This window comes from Ostrea edulis, chromosome 10, assembly GCF_947568905.1.
Source record: "Ostrea edulis chromosome 10, xbOstEdul1.1, whole genome shotgun sequence".
Lineage (NCBI taxonomy): Eukaryota > Metazoa > Mollusca > Bivalvia > Ostreida > Ostreidae > Ostrea > Ostrea edulis.
The window spans coordinates 4014479-4035258 of NC_079173.1; the positions used below are offsets into that span (position 1 = coordinate 4014479).

General features: G+C 34.3%; 2 protein-coding genes and 1 long non-coding RNA gene across 10 annotated transcripts in view; 2 read left to right on the forward strand and 1 right to left on the reverse strand.

The window, feature by feature from the left end:
- LOC125666583 (UPF0415 protein C7orf25 homolog) overlaps window positions 1-20780 on the forward strand; it is an 88373-nt gene that overhangs the window by 23680 nt on the left and 43913 nt on the right. The gene's annotated exons all lie outside the window — the stretch shown is intronic.
- On the reverse strand, window positions 469-19029 carry LOC125666585 (uncharacterized). Of its 3 annotated transcripts, XM_056151714.1 has the most exons (3): window positions 16298-19029; window positions 13248-15051; window positions 469-1945 (listed from the first exon to the last, which is right to left on the reverse strand). In XM_056151714.1, exons 2-3 carry the CDS (start codon window positions 13364-13366, stop codon window positions 628-630), a joined length of 1437 nt encoding a protein of 478 aa, XP_056007689.1. In that variant the 5' UTR covers window positions 13367-15051; window positions 16298-19029; the 3' UTR covers window positions 469-627. The 3 variants fall into 3 exon arrangements, with proteins under 3 accessions (XP_056007689.1, XP_048755727.2, XP_056007690.1); XM_048899770.2 differs by lacking the exon at window positions 13248-15051; XM_056151715.1 differs by lacking the exon at window positions 13248-15051 and having other exon boundaries at window positions 16933-17268.
- Window positions 7125-9149, forward strand: LOC130050874 (uncharacterized). Its single transcript, XR_008799246.1, has 3 exons — window positions 7125-7391; window positions 7604-7766; window positions 8333-9149. It is a non-coding gene; the product is annotated as an uncharacterized LOC130050874 (long non-coding RNA).

A 20780-nucleotide genomic window follows, 5' to 3' on the forward strand; every position in this document is an offset into this window, starting at 1 on the left:
CAGTTCAGACTTCCACGTGTTCAGACTTCCACGTGTCCAGACTTGCACGTGTTCAGTTCAGACTTCCAGAGGAAAGATCATCGGTGGTCGTATCTGTGTAAGGCTGTGTATTTTGTTAAAACAGTACTGTGCCAGTAATAAAAATATCAAATACTTCTTAGTAATTTGTTGTTTTACGCTCTTTTAAGCCTATTAAGTTTAGACAGTTGCGTCTGAGTTGGGATTCCTCTCCTGCATGTTGGGCTCACTTTATAGATGCCTAACAGATTTTCTGAGCAGCGCAAATGTATTGATGCATGACCAGGTTTCACACTATATTTACCTTTTAAATAGTCTTCTTACTGTTTTCTTTTACATGCATGTCGAGTTTTCAAGCTTGTAATTAAGGAAAAGTCGATAACTTTAAAAACTAATTCAGTTGCATTAAAGTAATTTTGTACACTCTGATAAAAAAAAAAAAAATTGATGAACATCGGACCATACAGCTTTAATAGGTACAAAGTTGAAAACAACAATTAATATTTACATACTGGGGAATTTATATACAAAAAATCATGCTTGGATATCTTGATGCAATGCATTTTAGTTCATCTCGATTGAGCATCTTAGTTCAGGAATTGGTTGACACTAGACGGATTGATCTATGCCCGGAGAGGGGGAGACATGGACAGATCTCAATTTGTCTGTGAGGTCTGTCATTTCATATTCATCTGAAATCTCGTTCTTGTACTTTCCCTCATTTGTTTCCAAATCGGATGCAAAATTGTCTGTGGCAGAGAAGAAAGCATTTTTATCTTCAAAGGATTCAGACTGAGCTTTATGCAAAGTTTCTTTGTATCCGGAATCGCTCGAGGACACCTCCATCTGACTCGGACTGGGAGCTTTGTGCACAAGTACAGAACTTCCTGCTTTATATTCAAGGGACCCGGGTCCAAACAGAAAATCGTTGCTTTGATGTTTAGAACAGCACACAGGAGAATGATTAAAATCTCCATCAGGTCTGTTTAAAACCTGTATATTATAAATATCATCACTGAAACAAATTTGAGCATTTTCACACCACTTTTCTGGACATTTCATTTGTTGTACTAAAGTCACGTGATCAGTTTCCGAATCTGTTGAGGAGTGTGACATCAGTTGTTTTTTCCCGAGGCAAGTTGAATGTTGACAATGCTTAGGAATTTGAACTTTGGGCCGTGCACCAGTACATCGTGTCGGAGGATCACTGAAGGTCACCTGATGATGATTGTGGTGGTGACCATTACAAAGATGTGCAGCTGCCGTGCGGTGCTCTGAGTGGTGGTGGTGTGGGCTCGCGTTACAGCCCTCCCTATGTAATTCAGTTTCACTATGATCGGAGGTAATGTCATCTTCACGTTCATGAGTCACGGTATCACTGAAATCGTAGTGAAAATGTGAAGATATACTGTCATATTTTTTGCAAGTCATTTTCTGCTTGTGAGGCCAACGAATGGTGGAGGGACATCGAGCCACCGCCACCACAATGAGCATAATCAAGAACAAAGCCAGCACAGCTCCGATGCTGCTGCCGACGGAAATGGAGACAGGAATCCGCCAGTTTGAGGTGGAGGCGTCCACACACTCGCGGTCAGGTGTCACGGTATTGTTCTGATATATAACCAAACAAATTTTATAGAATGTATCCGCCACAAGATTCTGAATGTTGAACTCGGAGGATGTGGAGGGCAGTCTCGGGCCGTACTGCACGTACTTGCTAGCCTCTTTCTGATAATGAACCTGGTAGGCCAAAATGGTGGAGTGGATGAAGTTGTTGCTTGCTCCCCAGGACAAGAGGATGGAGGAAGTTGTGGAGGAATCTATCTGTATGTTGAATGGGATGGCCGAAGCAGGCGTTGTGGACACCATCCTACTGTCATGTGTAATAGACATCACATCAATAATTTCACTCTGATAGTGGTGCTGTCTGAAAAATGATAACATTTATACATGAACTTAAGTGCTATTAAATCATGATTATCGGGAACACCTGGGTATATACAGTGACTTATACAGTCAATGAAAAGGATACTATGTCAACAACTAATACTGTTCTAACATAACCGTCTTTTTATGACATCAACTTCCAATAAGTGTGAAATACGTTCATATTTATCGTGAAAGCACAAAGACAACACACTGATTGGCAATGCACCTGAATATCCAGTCAATAACCTTTCCGTTACATATTTTTCTAATTCCGTATTTTCTAATTCTAGAAGTAGTATACACCATCGTCGCAAACCACGCGACCAATATGTACGATCCTGAGATCTCCCCGATCTGGGAGAGAGCTATGGACTCTGGGCCGTGGCTTGAGATGATGTAAGTGCACTGCATGCAGTCATCTACATTTTTGGTAGCAAACAAAGTGTTAATATCTATTATTTGTGTAGTTTTTACATCACAATTGAGTATAAAATATAAGTAAAACCAGGCACTGCTAGAGATTTTAACAGTGATTTTAACCTTGCTATAGAATCTACAAAAATATCAAAATATTTGATTTAATTGTATACAGCTAGGTCACTCAAGATGACAAGTATATTTTGAGAAGTAACTATTTTGCTTCTAAAATTATAATTGATGAGTGCATGGTTTATTTGACGTACATATATATTTACATTTTCAGCTGCTTTCTCTATGGTAACCCAGTATTTTTGATATGTCGATTAGATATTTTAATTTAAAAAATATGTAATTTATTCATTTTCCATTGTAGTTATATAAATATAGAACAATTTTCACTGAGTTCAATTTTTGGTGACAAAATGACAGCTAATTATTCACCTCACATACCGGGATAACGATAGAGAGTAGTGGTTCCTGAAGTAATTTAATTGATACAGCATTTCTCTACTTATAAAGGAAGTTGCTTATTTTGAAATACAGTCAAACCTCGTTATCTCAAACTTGATGGGACTGAGAAAAAACTTCGCAATATTAGAGGATTCGAGATATCGAGGGTATAAATTACTGAGATAATAAGTGGTTGGGACCTTATAGGCATTGCTGATTTCAAATGTTCATCCGTATTTATTGAGCGCTTCAAAAAGTGATGTGATATATTGCTTACAAAGCCATAGATTGTGTGGTGAAAATGAAAGTGTAGATAAAAAGTTGACAGATGGCTGGATTTCCAAGAAAATAGAATGTGTATAGATGAAAAACACTGACTTTCTATTAATATCAAGAAAATAGTATGTGTATAGATGAAAAACACTGACTTTCTATTAATATCAAGAAAATAGTATGTGTATAGATGAAAAACACTGACTTTCTATTAATATCAAGAAAATAGTATGTGTATAGATGAAAAACACTGACTTTCTATTAATATCAAGACTGTAATTGAATCGTGGCTTCACTTGTTTAAGCATGATGGCTGTTATGCTGTTGTCCCAGCGCGTGGGAAATTGTTTTTGCAATTAGGCCGGGTTCACACTAAAATCTCAGACTGATATTCCTATAATGTCTGCAGACAACAGAAACTCAACAGACGACATGTCACTTGCTGAGCTTATAATCAACTTTTGAAGAAAAGTGATTCTGGTGGTGGAGTATTATAGATATTGAATCCGGGGAAGAATTGACTGCTAATATCATAGTAGAAACAGATCGCTACGAGGACAAAAATTTGGACATTCCATACAAAAATTTGACTGACAAATCAAGCTCATGATTGCATTTATAGATTGATAACGTGCAGAAGCTATACCCCAATGTCAGTGACAAAATTTTCATAGACCTAGCTATGAAATCGAACTGTTCATTGATGATCAGTTTAGGATGAATGAATTAAAAGCAAACAAAGCTCACAGATTTCTTACGATGAATATCTGTATTAAATTGAATTCATTCCATAATTCAAATGTAGTAAGATTTGTAATATAATAAATTGATAATGAACAAGGCAGTTGGTTCAGGTTTACATTTGACCTTTAATCTTAAGATATGACCTTGACCTTCACTTTACTTTAAGACAGAAAATGCTAATACTTGCGTCTAAATATCAGGTCTCTACTAGCTATACACAACAAAAGTTACACGAGCGTTACTTTATAGTAGACAGTTAAGGAAGTTAACTGTACATCGTTATAATGGCTGACTAAGAGTCCTTTTAAAACATGGATGAAAATATAAATATCAGCAATATTTGTCTATTCATTTAAAAAAAATTCGCCTAGCTGAGTAGCTCAGTAGGTTCCCATATCGAAAATAAATATGAAAATGATACAAGAAAATAATACTAAAATGATACCAAAAAAATATATTTTTAATGACCAAATTTGGAACCATCTAAATCTTGGTTCCAAATTAGGTCAAAAATAATACACTTTCTAAATAATGAAACACACAAAAATATATTTTTAATATACTTTATTTCTTAGTAAAAATACAAAAATGATACATTTGATGTATTATTTCTATACTCTTGTATTATTTATGTATTAAATCCCAATTTAAAGTACAAAAATAATACATTTTGGAGTAGGATTAAAAAAGTACAAAAAAAATACAAAGTGTATTAATTTTGTATCAACATATTAATTTTGTATCATTTGGTTCACCTTGAAAAAAATAGGAAAAAAAATATGATTTGTATTAATTTTGTATCAACATATTATTTTTGTATTATTTGGTTCACCTTGAAAAATTAAAATAGGAAAAAAATATGAATTGTATTAAATTTGTATCAACATCTAAGTATTCAAAGATGGGGAATAGAAATAATACATTACCAAAAAAAAAAGTATAAAAACAATACATATTTAAAAAAATACAAAAAAAATACATTTTGTATTTCAAAAAAAGTACAAGAATGATACACAAAAAGTATATTAATGTGCCAAAAATAATACAATGCAGTGCCTAGAAAAGTAAAAAGAATTGTAAAAAACATGTTTTAATAGTTTTTGAAAACAGCTTTCAATCACATTTTAAGAAAGAAATCTGACATCTTTAAAAATATATGAATAAAACCTTCAGTCAAATCAACTTAGTTATGCAAAATCAATCAAAAGCAAGGGGAAACAAGATGTGTTTGTGAAACACAAATGTCCCCGATAATGGCCAAGGTCACAAGGACAAATATCTTGGTACCAGTAGAAAGATCTTGTCACAAGAAATGCTCATGTACAATATTAAAGCTCTAATATTTACCATTTAGAAGTTATGACCAATGTAAAAATAAAACTAAAAGTAGGTCAAATGTCAAGGTCAAAAGGTTTAGTACCAACGAAAAGGTCTTGTCACAAGGAATACTCATGTGAAATATCAAAGCTCTATCACGTACAGTTCAAAAGTTATTAACAAGGTTAAAGTTTTCAAAAAGTAGGTCAAACTCCAAGGTCAAAGGGTCAAAAGTGTTGGTACTCACGGAAAGGTCTTGTCACAAGGAATGCTCATGTGAAATATTAAAGCTCTACCACTTACTGTTAAAAAGTTATAAGCAAAGTTAAAGTTTTCAAAAAGTAGGTCAAACTCAAAGGTCAAGGTTACAGGGTCAAAAATGTTGGTACTCACGGAAAGGTCTTGTCACAAGGAATACTCATGTGAAATATCAAAGCTCTATCACTTACAGTTCAAAAGTTATTAGCAAGGTTAAAGTTTCAGACAGAATGACAGACAGGACAGACACAATATGCCCCCCCCCCCCCCCCCCCCCCCCCCCCCGATCTCGGGGCATAAAAAGACATGCATTGGCTATTAATTCAGCTACTATTAAAAGTTAAAACCATTGTTACAGTAAACATAATATCCCATGTCGCATTGGCTACTATTGTAGAGATTTAAAAAGCGACTATTAAATACTTTGGGCTATATTATCATAAATATAATAAATAATAACAAATTGTTGTCATTTTCATTGTACAAGATTCAATAAATTGCTAGATGTTTAATCAGTATTTTATACATATCTAGCCTGTCCATGATGTTATATGGTACATACATATCTAGTCTGTCAGTGAGCTGATGATATGGTATGTACATATCTAGTCTGCCCATGATCTTATATGGTATACATATCTAGTCTGTCTGTGACCTTATATGGTATTCATATCTAGTCTGTCCATGATCTTCATAACACATCAGTCTTGAGACTCATCCTCCCTCTGCTTCTGCCGTTTCTTCTGCGTTGCAAAGTGCACTAACTTTGTTCCTAAGGGCTATCTTCAAGTCACACCACTTGTCGTCAGCCTTGACCACTGCATAATCTGTAATAGAATATTATAAAAATATATATATATAAAACATTATCATATAGTCTATCTATTGTCCCTTTATAATCTATACAAATGCAAACGGTTCATATCACATATTCACCGGATTTGAGACCATATTCATTGGAGGTACCCCTTCTGGAAATCCTGGATCTGCTGCTGTCCACCCCCCCCCCCCCTTCTATATAGATCTATGACTATAGTGTGGAAACTGGACAAGCTTGAACTATGCAGGACGAGTAAACCCCCCCCCCCCTCGATCTTTTTTTTTAAATTTGACCGCTAAGGCCTAGGTTTTGTTTTGGAATATAGGCCTAGCTATAATTTTCAGAAAATTGTAAAGTCAACTTTACTTTGAAAAACTATCCTTCCATACTACATAAACTGAAAGTTTCATCTGCTGCAAAATAAAGAAATCTTGGGCATTACTTTAACTTACCATGTTGTGATGATCACAAGAACTTTACGTACACCCGGCCCAAAACGTCTGGACATGCCGTTCTTGCAGGATGTCACCTTCCTTATATATTCCGTGATTCTGGACTCCGGTCCTCATTCCACTCAACCACGGAATATTTAGCAATTTATGCAAAATAACCTCCGAAATATTGCGACAGTCTAATCACTTTGAAAATGGCAGCGTCACACATTCAACCAATCAAATTTGAGAGCTACAGATTTTGGAACTTCGACCAATCGCGTGAAAGTACGAAGACGGCCGAAAATTCTAGTCTTGTATTTATCTTTCGTAAATATGCTGTTATTATCTCGTTTGTTTAAATTTTCTGCTATTAGAAACTAATTCATAATTCATAGCTGTTTTTTTTTAAAACAAATACTAAGATTGTAATAATTTAAAATTGATTACGGAGTCACCCGAACTCTATCTACAGTCACTTCCGCTTCCATATTTTGAAATCGTCGATCTGTGAACATTGTGAGGAAAGGAAAGCAAAACAATGGGAGAAACACGTGGAGAGTATACAATCTATTTTGTGGACAACTTGTTAAAGGCTCCTAGAGTATTCTTATGGGGTATGCGACGTGTATAACACTGGAAGAAGCAGTCCTACCAAACTTGAAAAGCCACGAGGTCGAGTGGTAATGGCGCGCCCGTGCCGATGAACTTGCACGTTGTTTTCACAATCGGTATGCATTTTTCTTATTCGTTTTCTTTAATATTATTATTTGATAAATCCTATAATTGCGTATTTGAGAAATAGATATTTATTTTTCAAAGTGACTTGTGGTAAAATCGCACCTGATAGTTGCCCGATGATGATCAATGTGAAATAATATATCGTTGTTTAAGTTCATAAATTTTAGTTGTTTTTGTTTTCATGTGACCAATTCTATCATAGGTTTTCCCAACTGCCGACTATTCCTTGTCAGATAATCCTAAAAATCCGGGAGATATAGCATAGCCTATCTAACTTTGAAGTTTGAGGAAGCAGACTGACTTTGAAGACGACAATGATGTTGATTGAATAATACCAGGATGCAGCATTGCAGAAAGTAATGACGGTAAACGTAATTCAATTCTTTAACATGAAATATTCAATTTATGACCTTTAATAAACCCAAGTAACTGTTGATAGAGTATGTCCACAAAAAATAATAATAAGCATGTTACAATCACAGACACCTAAAATTTTAACAGTAAGTTGCATGTATTCATTTATAGGGAGGGGTGTGATATATGTTTTTTCAATCTATGGCATTATTTGTAACTTAAGGATAAAATTTCAGGTGCCTGTGTTACAGTTTTAAAAAAAAATTCTTTCATTAGAGGACATTGAAGATATATATATATATGCCCCTGCGGTTGAATTTAAAAAAACAAAATTAACTCTGTGAACCTGTAGATCAAAGTGTCAGACATCTTTAGAATGAATTGTATGAACAACAATGCTGCACATCAGCATACTTTTGTTGAAGTGCTAACACGCTTCGTAAAGCATGCTGGTATAAAACAGTAACAAGTAAAGTTCATGCCCTCATTTATTTTTGAAAATGAAATTTTTTTTTTGAAAATTAAAATTGCAGAGAAAATGTTCAATTTCGGTTGATTTCTTGTGTTTCATTTTCAGGTATCTGACATGTCTTATGCCAATCAATTCCTCCAGAAGATGACACAAACTTTAAATTATGGAAGTTGCGAGCAAGAATTTTTCAAGGGAATGTCAGATGGAGAAGAAACATCAGTCAACAAGACAGTGTAAAATGATAAAGTATCTGTAATAGGTGCTTACCATATTCTGCCTATTGTGGATTCAGTGATGGTTTTTCAAACGAACTATGCTCATCAACCAAATGTCCTTAAAATTTGTGGAGTGCAGAGCCACTTTCAGGCGAGACAGTAGTGTGGTTCATTTTAGTGGACATGATTTTAGACGAGATGTGCTTTGTGAAACTTGAAACATTGTTCATTCATCATAGTGTAATGAGAACTGTTGTGGTCCATCATTCTATGCTTTAGTGAAGTAATGGAGATAATGTGAAGTACATGTGTAAATGCTCATATTCTGCACAACATATTTTTCAGTGACATTATTTCTTTGAGACCAAGCTCTGGACAGTTGATAGCCATTTATGTGTAGGACTTTATTTATTTTTCTGTGTGTGCAATAGCAACTGCCACTTGCAGTAAACCCAAACAAAGTGGAGAAATAATTTGTTGAGTTCAGAGATTACAATTTTTATTGTGTTATTTTGATGAGAAGATAGTATTAATAAGGTACAATGGTACATTGTATCTTATTGAAAAGCTTATTTAAGAGTTATCAGTAGAATTAGACTGCATGACAATTATTAGAATGGGAAACCTAGATGAAGTCAAAAGAAACTATACTGTATTTTACAGACTGTCCTGGAAATATCATGCAATAAATAATGTCTCCAGTGTTATTTAGAAGTATACTTCCTTATTATTTCATTATGCATGCAACTGATAAAGTTGTCTAAACTTAAAAGTTTGAAATCTTTACTGTGAAGTTGAGAAGCTAAATCTTGCATCATGTTTTCCACAAGTTATAAGTTTTATATTTCAATTTAAAAATTAGTCAATTTTTATACAATGAAAATCACTGGGAATTTTTTTTAAGTCCAATTATAATACAAAATTAATACATATAAAATCAAAGATTTGGATTAAAAATGACTAAGTTAAAAAAAAATACAATTATAATACAGTGAAAAATCACTGAAATTTTTTAAGTCCAATTATAATACAAAATTAATACATATAAATTCAAAGATTTGGATTAAAAATGACTAAGTTTTTAAAAAAATACAATTTTAATACAGTGAAAATGACTAAGTTTAATTTTGATACAAAAATAATATGCAAGAAAAAAAACTAAGTCCCTATAAATACAAAAATAATATATTGAAAATAATCTAAGTCCAAAATGATACAAAAATAATACCCTTTAAAAAATCAAAGTCAGAATTTAATATAAAAATGAGTTACCCATTTTTTTTGTGATACAAAAATAATATATTTTTTTTGTATTATTTCAAAAAAGTACAAAAATGACTGTATTAATAATATATTAAAAATATACTTTTATGTATTATTTTTCCATATGGGTTAGCACGTCGACTGCTGAACTGTAGATCACAGGTTCGAGTCCAGCAGGGGCTTTAAATTTTTCTGATTGCTTTCGACTAAAATCGCATTTTTGACTAAATAATGTAAATTTGAAAGTTTTCAGTTTCAAAATGTTGTAGATATCCTCCACTTTTCATCCATATCAAATTTCTCTGGTGTAGCATGCCTCCTTAAATCTCACAAAAAGATGAAAGAAATGCATTCAAAATTTAATACAGGCACCTACTGGATGTCGCCCATATTTTTCAGAATATGCCAAAATACTGATGTCATGGATTATATTAGTTTGTTTCAAAACATCATTGAATATTGGTATTGTGGATAAATTTAAGAGGATATATGAGAAAACTTTTTTTTTACGAAGGAATGCAAAAAGTAAATTAAGTTTTCTGCGGGAGTAACTTCCCTATAAAGTCAATTAAATTTGTTATGGAAATTTTTTTTTTTTAAACAAACTGTCTAGAATACTATCTTGCACTAAGACTGGTTTTCAAATAATTACAAAATATTGAGGTCACTCGAATGAATATTGCTTAATTCTTTGTGTTCCCTGCAGAAATTCTAATGATGTCATGTTGTGCTTTGCAAAACCAGCTTCGACATTTCAGGTTTTCTGATATGCATTACAGATGGAGGTACACTAAGTTTGTTGGGGAAGAATTCGACTCCGACTGGTTTTAAATTCATGCATGATGATTTTTTTAAAAAAAATTTAATTACTGCCATTATGCTATTGAAATAATTAAAACTGAAATGCCTTGAAAATGGAAGAATATATATATGTATACATTGTAAAATATATGTGTGTGTTTGTGTGTGTAATGTGTATATATATTTCTAACATAGTGCCCACAGTTGATACCACTATAGTTTGATAATATAACATTTACTTAATTTAAGAGGGGATGTATTTCAAATTAGGAGTATCAAATTTCAGGAAGGTAATTTGGCATGCATTAAGAAAGATTGCACATTATAATTAAGCTACTTTAAGCTACTTATGGAAGCCTGGAGTTTCCTGTAAACTTTGGATGCCCTAAGATACGTCAAACTAGATCACTGACTATCGAGACAATTAAAGGTGTTCTTATAAAGCTGCTGAGGTCTTGATGATAATTGCATGATTGACTATTTAAGCTGTCGATGGGTGAAAATTTTATATCTATAGACATGAGGAGGAAGGATGTTTCTACAAAATTGTGAAATTCATGGCCCCTGGGTGACAGGATTCTGGTGCTTAAAGATCAGTGTTTAGTACAACTTGTGCAGTGAAATTGCATTATTTCTTTAAAATTACAGTATATCTCTACAAATCCTCTTAACTCCATGGCATCAAACAAATGAATTGAGTTATACATTACATGTTTTAGGTAGTAATGATAAGAAATGCTGAAGCCTTGATCTACCAAACTAAGTGGAATTCATGGCCTCTTTGTTCAGTGTGTGGACTATACATAGCTCATGTACTGAAAACGCATTATTAATTTTTAAATGTTATAATAACAGGAAACAGCCAAACTGAGTACATAGTGATACTCGTCTTACCTCTAAAGGCCATAGTGAAGGACAGTATACAATAATGCCTATAGTTTATAATTATCAACTTCAAGTGTACTTCGAAAATCTTTGTGTTTATCTATCAAATTGTTAATTAGAACTATACACTACCCATGATATCGGCCCGGATGAGATTATGTATATACATGTACCCATTTTATGTTTTATTTTTTATATTTTATGAGATTATGTACTAAATACATGTACCCATTTTATGTTCGAATACTGCCCTAAATTCCCAAGCTGTCATACCAATTATCACGGCATGGAAACCAGTCACATGTGGTGGGGGTACACGTTACTCGTGATTTGCCAGTTAGAACTGGTGTGAATAGCCAGTTAGAACTGGTGTGAATTGCCAGTAAGAACTGGTGTGAATAGCCGCGGGCGAGAATGTGTGAAGTAGGGAGACCAAGTATATCTAGCAGACCGCAAAATTGACTGCACTTTTAGATAAACAAGGTGAAATTATAGGTCTTGGGGGCCTTAATTATGAAGACACTTTGATATAAGCTGGGTATTCGAGAACAGCTGAGTTTTTAGCTCACTTCAGCTGAAAGCTCAAGTGAGCTTTTTCTGATCACCTGTTGTCCGTCTGCCTGTCATCTGTCTGTCTGTCCGTCTGTCTGTCCATCTGTAAACTTTTTACATTCATCTCCAGAACCACTGAGCCAATTCCAACCAAACTTAGCGAAAAGTATCCTTTGGTGAAGGGATTTCATGTTTGTTCAAATGATGGGCCATGCCCGCTTCAAAGGGGAGATAATCACAAAAATGCAAAAATAAGATGGGGTTATTTAAAAATCTTCTTCTCATTAGAACCACTGGGCCAGAAGTTTAGCTGAAATTTACGGAATCTATATATATTGATAATCTTCCTGTGATGCAAGTGTTGACAATCAGAATTTATATGTATAATAAATAATATGTGATGGAAGTGTTGACAATCAGAATCTATATGTAATAAATAATCTGTGATGCAAGTGTTGACAATCAGAATCTATATTTATAATAAATAATCTGTGATGCAAGTGTTAACAATCAGAATCTATATTTATAATAAATAATCTGTGATGCAAGTGTTGACAATCAGAATCTATATTTATAATAAATAATCTGTGATGCAAGTGTTGTGGCGGTAATAACCAGTGGTTATATGATATCAATATACTTGGCTTTTGTAGGAGGTAGCTATGGTTGAGAAAATCAAATTTCATGCAGTTATGAGAAATATATGACATAGTTTACTGATTTTTTTGTTTAGTCCTTAATGTGGTAGTCAAAGTGCCAGACTGAGTATTGCATGGTCATATCATAAACTGGTAATTTCAAGGTTCATTAATGGGTAAATAAATACATATCTTTTTTCTGTGATTAATTGACTCAACATTAAGGAAAATCATTAAAATCAATCTTAATATTTTTTTAAATTGTTATCATGATCATAACATTGTTGCCTGACTGATATATGATCTTATAAAGTTTCATTTGGTCATCTTATTAGAGTTTCTTTTGGTCATCTTATTAGAGTTTCATTTGGTCATCTTATTAGAGTTTCTTTTGGTCATCTTATTAGAGTTTCTTTTGGTCATCTTATTAGAGTTTCTTTTGAATCTATAGGTTTGGACTCATTGGTTGAATATTGATGAATTTAGTAAATATATAATCTCCCGGCCCCCCAAAAAACCAAAAAACTATTTTTCAAAATCAGCTGTCCAAACATTTTCATGATGAGCATATTTCAAAACAATCTTAGTACCTTAATAAGAATGGATTCTTTTCATATCATGCAGACAGATGATGCACCAATATATGTGCATGTATATTTAGCTCACCTGTGAAAGCTCAAGTGAGCTTTTCTGATTGCCTCTTGTCCGTCTGTCTGTAAACTTTTTACATTTTCAACTTCTCCAGAACCACTGGGCCAAATATAACCAATCTTGGCCAAAAGCATCCTTGGGTGAAGGGCTTTCAAGTTTGTTCAAATGAAGGGCCATGCCCCCTTCAGTGGGGAGATAATCACAAACGTGCAAAAATAGGGTGGGGTCATTTAAAAATCTTCTCAAGAACCACAGGGCCAGAAGAGCTGAAATTTATATGAAAGCTTCCTGACATAATGCAGATTCAAGTTTCTTAAAATCATGGCCACCGGGGATTGGATGGGGCCACAATAGGAGATAAAAGTTTTACATACAAATACATAGAAAAAAATCTTTAAAAATCTTCTCAAGAACCACTGATCCAGAAAAGCTGAGATTTACATGAAAGCTTCCTTACATAGTGCAGATTCAAGTTTGTTCAAATCATGGCCCCGGGGGGTAGGATGGGGCCACAATAGGGGATCAAAGTTTTACATACAAATATATAGGGAAAATTTTTTTTAAATAGCTATATAAATACTGTAAATAAAAAATCATTAAATATCTTCTGAAAAATCACTGGGCCAGAAAAGTTTACATTTACATGAAAACTTCCTGACATAGTGCAGATTAAATTTTGTAAAAATCATGGTCCCCGGGAGTAGGTTGGGGCCAAAATAGGGATCAAAGTTTTACATGCAAATATATAGGAAAAATCTTTAAATATTTACATGGGCCTCTTGTTTTCAATAACAAGTCATGGAGCCAAAGGAACCTTTCTTACTTAAATCATACTATCATAAAAAATAATCTACTCAGAAAATCATCATCTATTTATTCACTATTCAGTATTATTTGGAACCACTTCAAAGTGAACAGTATGTGATCTTCTTTGTGTTCACCCTAAGTTGAAGAACCACAGATGTAGCGGGTATTTGCATTGAATATGGATTCAAACTAATAAACTTATAGCTTAATACAACAACCACGACCAGTCCATCAGGGAAAAATGCTTCCATTTGTGAAAATATCAATTCTAATGGCTTGCTATTGTTTTGATTCATTTGTAAACAACTGACTGCGGTTATCTTAAGATAAACCAATGAAGGGCCCGGTCTGAATCCCAGGGCATCTACAACTGACCGTGGTTATCTTAAGATAAACCAATGAAGGGCCCGGTCTGAATCCCAGGGCATCTACAACTGACCGTGGTTATCTTAAGACAAACCAATGAAGGGCCCGGTCTGAATCCCAGGGCATCTACAACTGACCATGGTTATCTTAAGACAAACCAATGAAGGGCCCGGTCTGAATCCCAGGGCATCTACAACTGACCGTAGTTATCTTAAGACAAAGCGATGAAGGGCCCGGTCTGAATCCCAGGGCATCTACAACTGACCGCGGTTATCTTAAGATAAAGCAATGAAGGGCCCGGTCTGAATCCCAGGGCATCTACAACTGACCGTAATATGCAGTGAAACTAAAAACAGCTCTAAAAGAACTCTTTTAGAAAAATGGAAATAGATTAGTGCAGGTGTTAAAACAAGTACCGCAAATGGTACATGTATGATACGCTCATGAAAATGCTTATTACATAGGGTGTTTTTCTTAAGACATAATTTGTAGAACTTTGCTTCAGGTAGTATCAGCCATCATCAGGCTGTGACATACTTTCTTTACATGATATGAATAAAGGGTCTTAGCTTAAAACTGTGACAGGAGGTAGATAGACAAACCAAGAGTTCTGTGTGTAAAATATTTTCCCAACAAGTTCAACAACCTGTAAATATTTAAAACATGAAAGAAAATTAAAAATTGTTGAGACACAGGTGAAATGAAAAAGTTCATTGTAATTAAGAATGATTACTACCAAAACAATACAGTTCATTTTAATGTATTTGATATCAACAGGACAAAATGCAGGTAGAGCGGTCTGCTGTCACTGAGATGAAACCCATCTGTATGTCATATTTAATGTCATTTGTAAGACACCCATAGATCTACCAGCACTATGATAGTATCCATGCCCGTCTTCAGGTAATCTGACACCTGAACCGCATATCACACCATGAATTTGTTTTTTGCAATAAATTTCACCTTACTGCAAGATGTTCTTCCGTTCAGTCATAACTTTGTATCAGAGAGGGGCCATAACTTTTTATCAGAGAGGGGCCATAACTTTGTATCAGAGACGGGTCATAACTTTGTATGAGAGAGGGGCCATAACTTTGTATGAGAGAGGGGCCATTAACTTTGTATCAGAAGGGCCATAACTTTGTATGAGAGAGGGGCCATAACTTTGTATGAGAGAGGGGCCATTAACTTTGTATCAGAAGGGCCATAACTTTGTATGAGAGAGGGGCCATAACTTTGTATGAGAGAGGGTCCATAACTTTGTATGAGAGAGGGGCCATAACTTTGTATGAGAGAGGGGCCATTAACTTTGTATCAGAGAGGGGCCATAACTTTGTATGAGAGAGGGGCCATTAACTTTGTATCAGAAGGGTCATAACTTTGTATCAGAGAGGGGCCATAACTTTGTATCAGATATTTGAAATGTCATCCGGACAAGGTCACCCAAGAAAAAAGTCACAATTTTGTGAATATATATAGAGAGACATATTTAAATTGAAACAAGGTCATTTGATTAAGGTATATAATGCAAGGTCATTAGTTAAAACCAGTTTGCTTTCTGGTGACATCAGTTCCGTTTAGACAGCTCTAGTTTTAATTTGGGCATGATTCTTCAATATCAAATGAACACTCCATTCAATATAAATAAATCTTATCCTTAAAAATGGGGAATTTCTAATTTGTGATATAAATTTTGTGACTGATTATGAAAGTCAAGATCATTGCAATCATACGAAATGTCACATATCAAAGCAATGCTTTCAGGAAATTTGTGGCATAGATTTATACGTAATTTGCTGGTATTCAGAATTAGAGAAGAAAAAATTGACAGACAATATACGTCACTGCTTATACATGTCTAAAAATTAATGTACGTTGTTTTGCAAAAATACCTGATTGACGGAAACTGATGGCTTAAGGTGTAAATTCCTTAAGTAAAAAAAATCCAGGATGACAGCTACCTGTCGTCGTTTGTCCGAGCATCATATGTTGTTCTGGCTATCGGGAATGTCATTATCATTTCTGTAGTAGTAGATATATTTATAGAGTCTTTGACTTAGGTATCTTTTCACAAATTTGCTTGTTTACTTAAGATATCAGCAGAAATAAGCTTTCAAATTTTCATCTCTCCGTTATTTATCAGTGTATTACAGCATCCTTTTCTATACCCTTGCTCCATGATGGGAAAGCAATAAAAAGAGGGTTCCAAGATTTACCAGATACTGATGGCAAAACGGAATTAAAATCCAGCTGTGTTTTAAGATTGGCTCCCATAAATAATTTAACAAACAGGTATTCTGTAAGTCCCATAATCACTCATCGACAAAGATGTTGGAGAACTGCAGATTTATGCCACATTTCAGTTTACGTGACTTATTTTCTTGATAATCAGTTGTTGATTGGTCATTAGCCACCAAATGAAATCTCCCTCCTCTAATTTCAAGACCAGTTGGTCTCTGACTTACACTATACCTAAAGCATCACAGTAATCCACCATTATCCAGGTTTTACCTGTATCAAGTTTTACCTGTAGGAGGTTCTCCCTGTATCAGGTTTTTGTCGGAGGACTTCACATACTTCTGAGTGCGGTATGAATTCTTTTTTCTATTTGATGAACACACAGAAGAGATCACAGCTATTCTCCAGAAGTCACTGGCTGCAGCTCACAGCTCCACAAATCACTGTCCACTAATGAGACAAGTATCCGTTTTTGCTGTGTATATTTTCCTGAACAGCCCTGCGCTTATTGTTTTTGAGATATTGATCAATGACAAAATAAACTTATATAATGCAGTTATTCAGCCATTGATTTGCAGTAAATTCACAGGAGCGCTTTTGATGAGGTACTGTAGTGTGTTGGATCAGGAATAAACCATGTTGTGTTAGCTTATATACCCTGTATTGTGTTAACAGAATCTTAACACTGAGGAAATACCTATTTGAAAATAAAGAGGGGTTGTCAGAGCTTTTAGATCTCAGGATATTCCCAGATTTCAATGTTCCAGTAACTGCTGTATTTTCTGGAATCTGTTCACTGATTTGAAGGGGAAAAAATTAAATCATAAAATAATAATTTATAGAAACATACAAGTGTAATTATTATCATAATCCTCTCAAAGTATGAAAAACTAAAAGTGAAATATCTATGGTATATTATGGATTTTGTCAATAAGACTGAATTATTTTAGCCCTGAATAATTTAGCAACAAGGTTAATAGCCTATTGATTTATACTCTGGCAGAAAAAATCAGTCACTTTTCAAAGGAACAAACTCAATACAATTCGCCCCCTTCCTCTCAATTTAGCTCATCTGAGCCTTAGGTTCATCAGTTATAAGTAAGTTGTTTTTCTCTAATCTGTGCGTTGTCTGTCATTCTGTCTGTGCATTGTCTGTCATTCTGTCTGTGAATTGTCTGTCATTCTGTCTGTGCATTGTCTGTCATTCTGTCTGTGAATTGTAAACTTTTCACATGGAGAAATGTATGGCCATTATCAAACATGAACTTTCCTCAAAGTATCCTTCAGTGCAGGGCATTCCATTGTGTGCAAAAGAAGGGCTGTGATGCCCATTTTTAAGGGGAAATAACTTATAAAGATCTCATATTGACAAGAAGTATGTGACCAGAAAGACAAATTTTTAACTTACACGATAGCTTTCTTACTGAATATTCAAGTTTGTTCAAACTTTTTTGGTGGCTCTAGAGGTTGCAACACCCTTCCCCTTTAGTTGCATAATTTTTTATGCTCCCTGAAAATTTTCGAGGGAGTGCTAGCTGTAAGCAGTTTTAATTTCGTGGTGCTAAAAGTTTGCGGTTTTTCATATTGGTCCAATTGCGGAGGTTTTATTTTCATGGAATTCAAATTTTATTTTGATTACTGGTAACTGTTCAAAACGTATTGTGTCACACTTGCAAAATGATTGCGATTGTTTTAATTTCGCAGAAAAATCCCCGACCACGAACATAGCGAAATTAAAACCAACGCAAACATTTCCCCATTTACAGTATATAGATTGTGTTTGTCCTTCCCTTCGTCCAAGCTCATATCTGACATAAACCTTTCATTGGAAATTCATATACATGGTCCTTGAAACAAGAACTTGTGGTTTTTTTTTTTAAATATGTTATTTGTAGATTAAAGAAATATTAACAAATAACAGTTTCAATTTTCATAAATATTTCCTAAAAAATCAGAATGTTCATTTGAGTCTCTTAGGCATGTTTTATTATGTATTCAAATCATGCATCAAATAACAGCGAAATTTGGACTCTTAAATCTCTCATATTTGCAAGCAAAACACCTTTTTTTATCGTCTTTTATATTTTTATCAGGAAAAATCACCCAAAAAAAATCATGAAAAAATCATGTAAATAATTGAGAGCTTGTATTACTTTTTCAATAGTGAAATTATGCCTCATACTAGGTGCTTATAACAAGCCATTAAATAAAATTGTAGTGTAATAAACCACCTTAACTTAACAATACAGAATGGAATGAACCGGCCACCTTAAGTTAACAATACAGAATGGAATGAACCACCTTAAGTTAACAATACAGAATGGAATGAACCACCTTAAGTTAACAATACAGAATGTAACGAGGGACCTTAAGTTAACAATACAGAATGGAATGTACCACCTTAAGTTAACAATACAGAATGGAATGAACCGGCCACCTTAAGTTAACAATACAGAATGGAATGAACCACCTTAAGTTAACAATACAGAATGGAATGAACCACCTTAAGTTAACAATACAGAATGTAACGAGGGACCTTAAGTTAACAATACAGAATGGAATGAACCACCTTAAGTTAACAATACAGAATGTAACGAGGGACCTTAAGTTAACAATATAGAATGGAATGAACCACCTTAAGTTAACAATACAGAATGTAAATGTAAAACAAATTACAAAATGAAGATGATGCCAGCAGAGGCAAGGAAATTTTCAGGAAAGTAACGATGATAAAGATATGGTTGAATCTTTGTACGTGTGACAGAGTGGAAAAATAATCTCCAATTCAAACGTGTGACAGTCTCTGATTCAAATGTGTGACAGTCTCCGATTCAAACGTGTGAAGTCTCTGATTCAAACGTGTGACAGTCTCCGATTCAAACAGTCTCCGATTCAAACAGTCTCCGATTCAAATGTGTGACAGTCTCCGATTCAAATAATAAACAAATGTTTTTGTAACACTATAAGCAGCTGGAAAATCCATTTCATCTGGAAGAAAATTCTTATATCAATTTATAACATTTTGTGTACCGATTCGAATGGGATTTAAATGCATGTGAAATATCAGCATTGCCAAGGGATTTAATTAGGATTCAGTTGGTTAGATATTAAACGTTATATAACTGTAATGATACAGACATATGTACCAACAGAGTAATATTATTGTGTAAAATTTGCTTAGAAATCCTTCTGGCCAAAATTCAGTTGTAACAAGATTATTGAAATACAGCGTTCAGACATTAGAGTCCGTGGTATAATTAAGGAGCGGAGGGGCGTTAACCGAGGCTAGACTTAGTTTGTATAAACTATAATGAATACCAGTACTTGACCACAATAGAAGAGAGCTAGTGCGTATTGAGTGTATAGGAAAATCAAAAAATCATCTCAAGAACCAAAAAAGAGGACCAGAATAGAACTGGGCTTGATTATCAATTTAAAAAGTTCAACAGGATAAGGATTTGGAAAAATTAAATCTCTTGAATTTTTCAAATTTTAAATATGCAAGTATAGTACGTATATCATACTGTTTAGATTCAGTTTGTTCCAATCGATATGTCATCCCCATGGATCTATAGTCTCCCCAGGATCATGGTGGGGTCTACATGTACATTAGGGATTTAAATTTTGATAAAGTATAATTGTCCAAAAAATTTTCAAGTATATATGTACCTGAAAGGTAACTCGGGTAAGCATCTTGACCCACGGGCATCTTGTTTGCCACTTCAGCTGGTAATTGTGCACTAGAATTTTGATGACTACTTAATTCTGATAGGTTTTTTTTCAAATTAATTAATCACAGTCGATGTAATTTACCTTCTTTGTTAAACGGATTTTAAAGAAGTAATACATGTAGAAATAGAGAAACTGATGCATGATCTCCAAGCTAGTTTGTGTGAATGCGTGCGCACATGCATGGTGAGTGTGAATGTGTGTGTGTGTGTGTGCACGTGCAGGGTGAGTGTGTGCGCGTGTGTGTGTGCACATGCAGTGTGAGTGTGTGAATGTGTGCGCACGTGCATGGTGAGTGTGTGTGAAATCTCTCCACTAAAGCTACATCTACATCATATATCTTGAAATTCTGAAACGAGAAAAACTAATTAGTATGTATTGATTTCACAGTCAACTGTCATTTGTATC